This window comes from Cornus florida, unplaced genomic scaffold, assembly GCF_030987335.1.
Source record: "Cornus florida cultivar Cherokee Brave unplaced genomic scaffold, ASM3098733v1 CherokeeBrave_3.0.0_Hap2_Chr11, whole genome shotgun sequence".
In the NCBI taxonomy this organism is placed as follows: domain Eukaryota; kingdom Viridiplantae; phylum Streptophyta; class Magnoliopsida; order Cornales; family Cornaceae; genus Cornus; species Cornus florida.
Genome location: NW_026775581.1, coordinates 52,700,386 through 52,710,466, shown reverse-complemented (window position 1 = coordinate 52,710,466; position 10,081 = coordinate 52,700,386). Strand labels below are relative to the sequence as shown.

Genomic DNA, 10,081 nt, shown 5'->3' with positions numbered 1-10,081 from the left:
GGTCCTGGCCAAGAACGTCCTACCCGTGCTAGGCCATTTCTAGCGAAAGGGGGAATTTTTAAAAACCCTCTACTATGCTGAAAAGGAGTGTTGGTTTTGTGTCCCACAACTTGTCTGGGACCAACTGCTAAAAATCTACAAGGAGTTAATCTTGGTTCGGTCGCGCACCACCACAACCTGGGTATTCCCATTTCCATACCTTATTACAAGGTTGCTCAAAAATATGGGGTTCCGAGCTTCCCGTGGTGAACAGAAAGAGAAAGATATATTGAACTTCACCCTTGGGGTCTGGAAGTCCAGCACAGCTCAACTTCAGACGTCCCGCCAGGCCCGCATTGGTGACGAGTTAGATTGGGGTGCTCCGCCCCCCCTTTGGCTCCTGCTCCTGCTCCTCCTGATGCACCCGCTTCTCCAGCTACCACTTTTGTCCCGCCGCCGGATGTCATAACTCGCGCCGACTATCTCGCCTTGGATGCTCATCTCGATGCTTTTTCCTTGCGCTTTGATGCTATAGAGGGTGCCGTCCAGAAAACCCAAGAGAATTAAGAGATTTTGCAAACTATACTCCAGTCATTGATTGATCGAGCTAGGCGCACCTGGTGCTTCCTCCTCCACGCCGATGGAGGATTGATTTCCTATTTCTTGTTTTATTTCCCTTTTGCAGTAGTACTTCTTTTAGACTTCTTTTGGGCTGCGTTTGGCATTTCTTTTCCAAGTTCTTTTAAACTTTTAACTGCATCTCTTTTGTTAGTTTGCATGGATTTTAGCTTTGAAATAAATTACAGTTATCGTTAGTAATTTTTAGATTCATTTGATTCTTGCTCTGTATAGATGCTTTTGATAGGTGTTTGATTTCAAGTTTGGGGGTATGCTCTTGGAATTCACAAAGTGGCTTATTTTTGCACCGTCACTCTATTCTTCCTCAACTTGGTACTATTGTTCTTCGCACTCTCCAGTTTTCTTTCTAATTCTCTTATCCTTTGTCTTCTCACATTGAGGACAATGTGACATTCAAGTTTAGGGGTGCATGTGCTTTCATTCGTATGATTTTTGCTCATTTTTTATGCTCATAAGTTAATAAAATCATGTTGTTGAAAGCAATGATAGTGTAACTATGGAACTTGTTGAAGGTTGAAGCATGTACTTAATACTTTGTGTATAGAAGTGAAGATAATTTGTGAAAATAAGAAAACTTTTGAAATAAGCATGTTGATTCATAGTTGGTTTGTATAAAGACTTCAATTAAATTTTTGTCGGATTTCATACTCTTTTATGTTTCACATTGCACATTTGCACACCGGAAACCTAATTGTGAGGCATGCAACCCAAATTGACCTTGATTAGGACTCAGTGATCTGAATTAATGACCCCAATGAATGGATACCCTTGGCATGTAAGTTAATTAAAAAAAAAAAAAAAAAAAAAAGAAATCAATGACAAGTCGAAGTTCGAAGCCTTTCCAGCTCGAGTTATTAAGCCTTAGGAGTGTTTCTACACTTAGCACCCTAAGACCATCTGGTTTGGGATTTGTTGGCCTAACACTTGTTATATGGGTTGGATAGAAAGCTTAAAGAACCTAGACATTGCACGGTTATTAAAAAAAAAAAAAAAATTTGGTTCGTCGAAGTTCGTAGCCTTTCCAGCTCGAGTTATTAAGCCCTAGGAGTGTTTCTACACTTAGCACCCTAAAGCCATCTGGTTTGGGAGTTGTTGGCCTAACGCTTGCTACATAGGTTGGTTAGAAAGCTTAAGGGATTTCGGCATTGCACAACCAATAGTTTGCTTTCTTTTGTGTGAACAATAGAATTCTCAATAAGCAACAAAAGTTGCATTGTAATAAAATTATGCCATTGGGACCTCATTTTGAAGGAGATTTAAGAATGTGAAAATGTGTTCTTGGGATTGGAAAAAGAGGGTAAAAGCCGCATATTGGGAATTCGGCTCACTTTCACTGAAGTTAGAGTTCATGTTATTCAAGAAATGATAATTGAAGTTTTTATATAGAGCTTAATGATTGATGCATTTAAGATTGAAATCATTTTTGCCATTTTGATTATTAAGGTTTCATATATGCAAGGTAGTCTGTTTAATGGAACTTCCTCCAATTTTTTGTCATTCCACGTTACATTTGAGCTTCATAGATAAATTTCTTTCTTAATAATTGATGCATGTTGTCATTTTTGCTAGATTCTATATTTTGTTTTGCTAAGGGACTAGCAAAATGTAAGTTTGGGGGTGTGATAAGCGCCGAATATTGCATATTCAAGCGCCATTTCTTGCATTAATTAAGTCTGTTAATGGAGTAGAATGTACAGTTTTAATTTATTTTTGCACTTTTGTCTTGTTTCAGGTCAGTTTCCTTGAATTTGATCAAAGAAGCAGTTTTGGCATCAATTATGTTGAAATACGTGCGCTGTGCCGGGGAGTCATCTCTTGGACCTGACTTCTCCTACCGTTTTATAAAGTCATGACTGAATGTTCATCGTGGGAGTGTATCCACGGTCCGGCTTGAAGAAGGCTTGCAAGAAGCCTTGAAAATGTGGCAAAGGCAAGCTCCCGCGGGCGCCCGCCGAATGCCTCACCTCTCTGTCTAGTTTCGCGGTGCCTTACAGAAGCCCCCGCAGTAGCTCCCGCACACCACCGCGGGGGCCCGCCATCGTGCCGCGGGCGCCCGCCAAACATGCCAGTACCATCTTAGCGAGCCGCAGCTACCACGGGCGCCTGCCGGCCCTCTGCAGGCAGTTCACCTGTCCCTTTTTTTCAGCATTTTTGTTCCCTTATCTTCCTTTTATGTGGTGGAGATTGAGCCAGAGGAGAGAGCTCAGGATTTTGGAGTATGGGGAGTATGTTTTGGAAGGATAAGAAGGGGGTATGATCATACATATCTTATATCTCAAATTTGAAGCGCTAGAGTGGAGGTGGAGAACTTTTTGGGTGTTCTTGGAGCTCAAGGTGCAACAATGGAGAATTCTTCTTCTTCCTTCTCTCCACTCCTTACATTAATGGGTAACTAAACCTCCATCTAGAGAGGTGATGAGGCCTTCCCTTGTAATCATGTTTTAGATTAGGCTCTATTTTGGGGATAAATATGTATAATTTTTGGTCTTCTCATAATCTAGAGCATATTACTTTTTGTAATGAATTTCAATATTCATAAATGATTGATGTAAGTTAATTATCTTGTCTTTGATGATCCTTATACTAATCTTAATGCTTACATTTTCATGGTGACAATGGAAATAAGATTACGAGTGGTTTTCGTGGCATGTTGATAGAGAAACTTGATAGTCCATTGCTTAGGTATTCCCTTTGATGGTTTATACTTGATTCCTAGCTTCATGTGCTTTATCATTTGATTAATGGCTTGATGGTCTTTTGCTTAAGGTAGTAGGTTTGATGCTACACCCTAGTTTAGGTAGTTCAAATGTATGAACTTTTGATGGATCATTCTTGTTCTGATTTAATGAACTTCTTGGTGATTATAGGGTAACCATGTGTTGCTATATAATTCTTGACCATTATATATATATTATTTATCCCCAATTTAATCTTGATCTAGCATGTGTTTAGGGTTTAGTGCGGATTCACTTCCCTAGTTCTTTTTAATTGTCTTTGCCTATCTATTTCATAGCATTACCATTTTATGCATTTCTCAATTCATAGTTTTAGTGGCAAACCAACAGATCCTCTATAAACCTCCCTTATCATTCTAAAAGATGATTTTAGACACTTAGGTTGCCATATATTAGCGCAGTCCCAGTGGTTCGACTTACCCGACCAATAGCCCTATTTTACAGTGATTTGTGTTATTGCAAAACGGGTTGATTTATAATTGTAATCGATCAGTCGATCAATGATGGGTTTTGACATTTAGGAACCAATGAGATATATGTGTTATTGGCTTCTGAAAGCATTTTCCCATTGTTGAAGAATTCTGTGATGGCCAAGGTTACTGACCTTCCCACTATATCCCAAGCTTTTTGAAAGAATGCAGCATTATAGCCATCTGGACCTAGGGCTTTGTCCCTATTGAGGTGCAACAGACAGTTCTGGATTTCCAATGGAGATGGTATTTCACTTAAGGAACTTAGGAGGTGGGAAGGTACCTGCTTGAAGTTAAAAGCACATAAATCAGATAGACTGTGAGTTGGAGGAGCTGCAGTATCAAGTAATCCTTTGAAATGAGCCACAATTTCTTCAATGATGGATTCTTTGTCATAAATGAGTATGCCAGCATCAGTGGTGAGAGATAGAATCTTTTTCTTGTTGTTCCTTGAGGAGAAGGATTTGTGAAAATAAGCTGTATTAGAGTCCCTAAGTTTCAAGCAGTTAATTTTGGATTTCTGCCTTAGCATGCTTTCTTGAATGTTGGTCAGCCTGATAAGCTCAGTGGAGAAAGATCTTTCCATTTGTCTAAGACAAGTGTTAGAAGGAGAGCAATCCAAATCCGATTGACATGCATCCAGCTCCAACTTGACAGCATGAAGTAGTGAGTCAATGTCAGTAAAATCTTTTTTGCAGTTTCCTTTCAAAACAGGCTTCAACAACTTCAGCTTTTGCACAACTTGAAACACAGCAGTCCCTTTGATGAAGGTAGTCTACACCCCATGAACAGAAGATAAGAAATACCTATGAGAGCCCCAAGAGTTAAAGTATCTGAATGGGATGCATCTTTTGGGAAGCTGGAAATCCATATTCACCAAGATTGGGTTGTGATCAGATATTCCAGGTGTGAGGAAGCTGCACTCAGATAGGGGAAATGATGAAGTCCACCCTTGGTTCACTAGAGCTCTATCAAGCTTTTTGACTATGCAAGCATTTCCAAAACTCTTATTGCACCAAGAGTAGAGAATACCACTAAATCTAAAGTCCACAAGCTTAGCATGCTGTAAACATTCCTTGAAATCAGTTATTGCAGGGCACCACCTCATTGAGCCTTCATGAGTTTCAGTAATATTAGAGATGGCATTAAAATCCCCCATCAGCAACCATGGAGTAGGAGAGAAAAGGCCAGCATTGTGCACAATGTTCTCCCAAAGGGACTATCTTTCAATAGCACAGTTAGCAGCATAAATAAAGGAGCAGTAGAAGGTAATATTCTCTCCAAGGACATTGATTTTACAATTAATTGCCTGCCTGTTCATGTCTATAAAGAAAAGAAATGGGGTTGCGGGTTTGTTCTGTGATCCACTTTGGTACGGACGCTGACATATTTGTTTTATATATGGTTTGTGGTTTTAGGCCGCGACCTGAAGATAAGTTCGTTGGCCTAAAGCTACGTATACTTTCAATTAAGAAATTATTATTTATTTAAGTAATTTATTATTATTATTATTATTTTAGTTGTTTTTCTACCCTAGTGTTTTAAAGCATTTCAAATGCAACGGTAGGGTCTGTTCTCCCACCGAGATCAAATTAGCTTATTTTTTTGAGTATAATAATCAAAGTTGAATGGGTTAAGAGTGAAAAATTCAAGTGTCAGTCTTACATTTTGAATGCAATGTTTCATTTTACGATTTGACAGTCATATTTTTTTATTTTTTTAGTGGCCCAAATCGGAGATAACGCTCTTAAAGTAAATTGGGATAATTCTATAAACCGAGATCAAATTAGCTTATTTTTTGAGTATAATAATCAAAGTCGAATGGGTTAAGAGTGAAAAATTCAAGTGTCAGTGTTACATTTTGAATGCATGTTTCATTTTACGATTTGACAGTCAGATTTTTTTATTTTTTTAGTGGCCCAAATCGAAGATAACGATCTTAAAGTAAATTGGACCTGGAAGTTACTGTAGTTTTTTATTTAATTCCTAAACTGCCCTGTTACGAAATTACCTAACTACCCATTCAATTGATTCCCCCTCTCTCTCTCTCTCTCCATCTCTTTTATCAGTTTAGGGTTTGTTGCCCACGCCTCTTTGCCTCGCCATTGACCCAGCCGAAGAAGAGAAAAATCTGCTACCAACTAATACTAACTCCGGCCATTACTAGATAACACCGGCAACAAGTCACTCCGGCGACACTTCTCAGGTTCACTACTCTCTCCCTCTAACCAGATTTGTAACCTTTCTTTCTTTTCTCAGTTTTTAATTTTTTGATTTTTTCTTAGTTTCACTTCTCTGCCATTAAAGTATTGTATGGTCTTGGTTCATTCACCTGCGGACTCCTCTTATTCACACTTTCTCTTTGTCGTAGCAGGTCACTCTTTTCTTCATCCCTAGTCGGTTTGAAAGCATTCTGTAAGAATTGCGTATGTAATAAAGTTCTTGGTGTTTACTTCAAATTTCTTTCACCTTTGATTTACCGATTGATTGCTTCTTTGAAACTACCCTCTTAATTTTCTTTCTTTCTTGGTATCAAAGCTAGCAAAAAATAAGCGAGGAGTTGAAATATCAATGAGAAATTGATAGGAGTATTTTTTTGGAGCTTGATAGGCGTCTTGATTATTACATTGTGTAGAATTGTTGTTGCTTCCTCTGATACCCATGTTCCTCGGACATTATACCGTAAGTAGAAATAAAAGGATTGTTTTTTAAACAAAAAAAAAAAAAAAAAGAATAGGAATGGAACTATTGATCAAGCGAATTAATACAAAAAAAATAAAAAAATAAAAAAAGATTTAACAAATTAATTTCCGCCTTAAAAATAAGTCGTACATCAAATTTACATACTTTCCAACGAATAGTGTCTCTCGAATTAGTGCCCAGCTGAGAATAGCCACAATTACAAGAAGCAATGGGTCTCTGGAATTAGTGCCCATAACATGAGGCAGAATGCAGTTTGTATTGTTGATTTAAGCAGAACTTTGTATTGTTGAGGATATTTTAGATGCATTTTGTTTATCATTTGGATTACAATTTGTATTGTTGATTTAAGCCCAAAATTTTGTATTATTGTCAGTAGTACTATTTTATTATGAAAACTCATTATTGTTGTGTGTGTCTATGTGCTGACTATTTAATGATTGCATTACTAATTTTATTACTCTTTTATTCTTCCTATTTGTGTTCTGGTCCTATTTCTATGGCTTTTTTCATGTACTTTATTTGTTGAATAAAAACCACATTCAGGAAAAAAAAAAAATATAAAATCAAAGAAACAGGCAATATGTAATGGCGAAGTACAAATGTAGTAATTAGTAAAGTTAGTAAGGGGTAGTAATATAATTTCACAACAATAATAGGATGGGCAATTTGGGAACGTAGTCAATCAAAAAAGTTGGTAAGAGATAATAATATAATTTCACAACAATAATAGAATGGGCAATTTGGGAATCAAAAGAAAATTTACAATAATTTTTCATATTTAAGTCAACATTTGCAAAATTTCCATTAATTTGGAAAATTGGAGTTTGACTCCACCTTTTTGACATTTAACCTCCAAAAGATCATTTTTATGGAATTATCCCTTTAATTTATTGGTTCTCTAATTTAATTTTTTATTGTATTTTCTAAAAAATAAAAAATAAATAAAAAAATTAACATTTTTTTTATTATTTTTGTACCTATCTATGTCATATTTGACTGCATATAGACAAAAATATATACTGAGAAATATATAGGGAAAATTACATATAAATGGAGTCAAAGTTCCATATTTACTTAGAGGCTGAGTCAAAGTTCCATATTTCTCTAAAATGGATTGCTGAGGTGGCACATGGTTTTTTACTGTTTAGAAATTGTGATGCCTAAAATACCCTTCCGCGAAGGTACTACTTTTTCTTCGAAGGTACTACTTTTTTGAACTGAAGGTACTACTTTTTGGCGTCCAGGTACCATGTTTTTTAAACACTCGCGAAGGTACTACTTTTTCTCCAAATGTACTACTTTTTTGAACTGAAGGTATTACTTTTTTGTACTGAAGGTACTACTTTTTTGTTAGGGAAGGATATTTTAGACACCACAATTTTCTAAACAGTAAAAAACCATGTGCCACCTCAGCAATCCATTTTAGAGAAATATGGAACTTTGACTTAGTCTCTAAGTAAATATGGAACTTTGACTCCATTTATATGTAATTTTCCCAAATATATATATGTATGTAACAATGTATAGATCGTGCCAAGTGTGTAAAGTCGCAGAGATTTGGGGTGCATTAGCCAGAGATCTATTGTACAAGAACATAGGGTTTGAAAATAGGATATACTTTTAACATCAGGTAGAAGAACAATCTTTAGAAAGCACAGAAGATTTATATAGAGCTTATAAGTTATTTTTATTTATTTATTTTTTTGTCTTGTAGTTATTGAAAATTCTTTTATTTAGAAACATATTTATGAGATTTCAGGAGAAGTAATGATATATTTAGAAACAACTAATTGGCGTTGTGTCTATGTTTCTGGGTACTAATAGCTACAATGATACATGTGCTTCTTCAGGTGTTTGGAAAATTGGTTGAAACAATATCATGTTGCTGCAATGGTGGTGACTTCCCCATCTTCGCCAGCTTTACTGCAGGAAGAAGCCAATGTAGGATAAAAGGGAGGCGGCAACTAGACCGACAACTGGCAAGGCGGTGGTGGCATCGCTCTTCTTCTTCTTCTTGTCCTTGTCTCCGGCCATGGCCTCACTCATGCACAAGGCAACGACAAGGACTACCCAGTAGATCTTCTTCATGTCCATGATGAATATGATCAATTGATCAATCAGGTAGTATTAATGACAATGATCACCAATCACACCTAGGATCGATTACTGTGTAGTCTTGTGGAGGTACAATGGTGGTTAAGGGGTGGATTTATAGGGTTCATTTGAGCTATTTTTGGAATAAAGCCGTTACATCTCTGCCCTATTCTTAGTGTACGTTTTTCTCTTCCCTAATTATTTGGTGGTTTGGAATAACTAGCTGACTAATAAGCTAATCATCTATTATTTATTTTGAAAGTAAAAAAAAAAAAAAACACAAACACATAGTAGTTATTGGATCAAGGGCACTCAAGAATAGATATTTGGTGTGTGATACAACTCGAATGAAACTGGTGCAAGTCGCATCCAAGTACATCTAATATTTATTCTAAATGAAAAAGAATATAACAAATGTGTTAACGTGTACCCAGCATATCACAATTGTCCGTGCCCACACAATAAAACATAAATGTATTATATACCTGACACACCAAATAAATGCTCAAACTTTATTTTTCATTATGATCGTGCAAAAAGCAATCCTTCAATTCGTCTTGCTATCCGTATTGACGCGTGTATATGGATAAGATATTGGCATTTTTTTACTTCAGAATTAAAATTCTCCAAAAAAAAATTTTCAAAGTGGCGCGGTGATAGAGTTGAGCGGTGGCAGAGCTAGCTGTTATAATGGGTATGGAACTGATCCAAATCTGGGCTTGAGCAATGAATATCCCAAATCTGGGCTGGAGTTGTGCTTAATTGGTCCAAGGCAAACTTGCGGGTCAGCCCAAACAAACAGGTGGATTGTTGGCCCTTTCCATGCGCTGCAAACAGAGATGCTCTTTCTGATTGGAGCTCCACCCCACCGCTATTCAGGCCAGCAAAGCCTAACACTTGGTTTTCGAATCCGATGATGAATAACTGCAAGAAATTGTGCGATTCCGTGGATGAATCGACGAGTTGGTGCGGTGAGATGATGCTGATGAAGTGATGACCGACGACAATGAATGTAGATATGAATGCTCCGGCGAAGACAATGTAAGGACCGAGATACCGACCAGAAATAGCGCCGTCGCCGATAGATCGAGGTGGAGGCTCTGGTGAAATCTGCCGGCGTGAGTGAGCGCGTGGAAAATAGATATTGATGATAGCCGAGGTTTACTACGCTGACGGTGCTGGATCAGGACCCTTTCGACGACCGTATGAACACCGTGACGATGTCTATGGCAGATATGTGATGGAGGAGTCGATGGTGAAGACAACAGAGACCTCCATGCGCCTCTGTGCGTGCGTGAGAGGTGTCACCGATGACCACTATGTGGAGGTGGTAATGATAGATGGTTTCTGGTGGGTGTGAATTGTTGACCGGGCGCTTGCAATGTTGATGAAGAAAAGGCCAAGGCGCTAGTACATGTAAATTTATTTATTTATTTATTTGCTGTGCAAAAATTAGGTATA

At 37.5% G+C, this 10,081-nt stretch overlaps 1 protein-coding gene and 1 long non-coding RNA gene across 4 annotated transcripts; one reads left to right on the top strand and one right to left on the bottom strand.

Moving 5' to 3' along the window:
* Positions 1-3,842: 3,842 nt before the first annotated feature.
* LOC132281074 (uncharacterized) lies at positions 3,843-4,982 on the bottom strand. The gene is made up of 2 exons (XM_059782811.1): positions 4,701-4,982; positions 3,843-4,598 (listed from the first exon to the last, which is right to left on the bottom strand). The coding sequence occupies exons 1-2, from the start codon at positions 4,980-4,982 to the stop codon at positions 3,843-3,845; spliced, it is 1,038 nt and encodes a 345-aa protein (XP_059638794.1).
* A 481-nt stretch (positions 4,983-5,463) lies between these two features.
* LOC132283999 (uncharacterized) lies at positions 5,464-8,789 on the top strand. Of its 3 annotated transcripts, none has more exons than XR_009472179.1 (2): positions 5,464-6,029; positions 8,377-8,789. It is a non-coding gene; the product is annotated as an uncharacterized LOC132283999 (long non-coding RNA). The 3 variants fall into 3 exon arrangements; XR_009472181.1 differs by having other exon boundaries at positions 5,464-6,249; XR_009472180.1 differs by lacking the exon at positions 8,377-8,789 and adding an exon at positions 6,198-6,942.
* Positions 8,790-10,081: the final 1,292 nt, after the last annotated feature.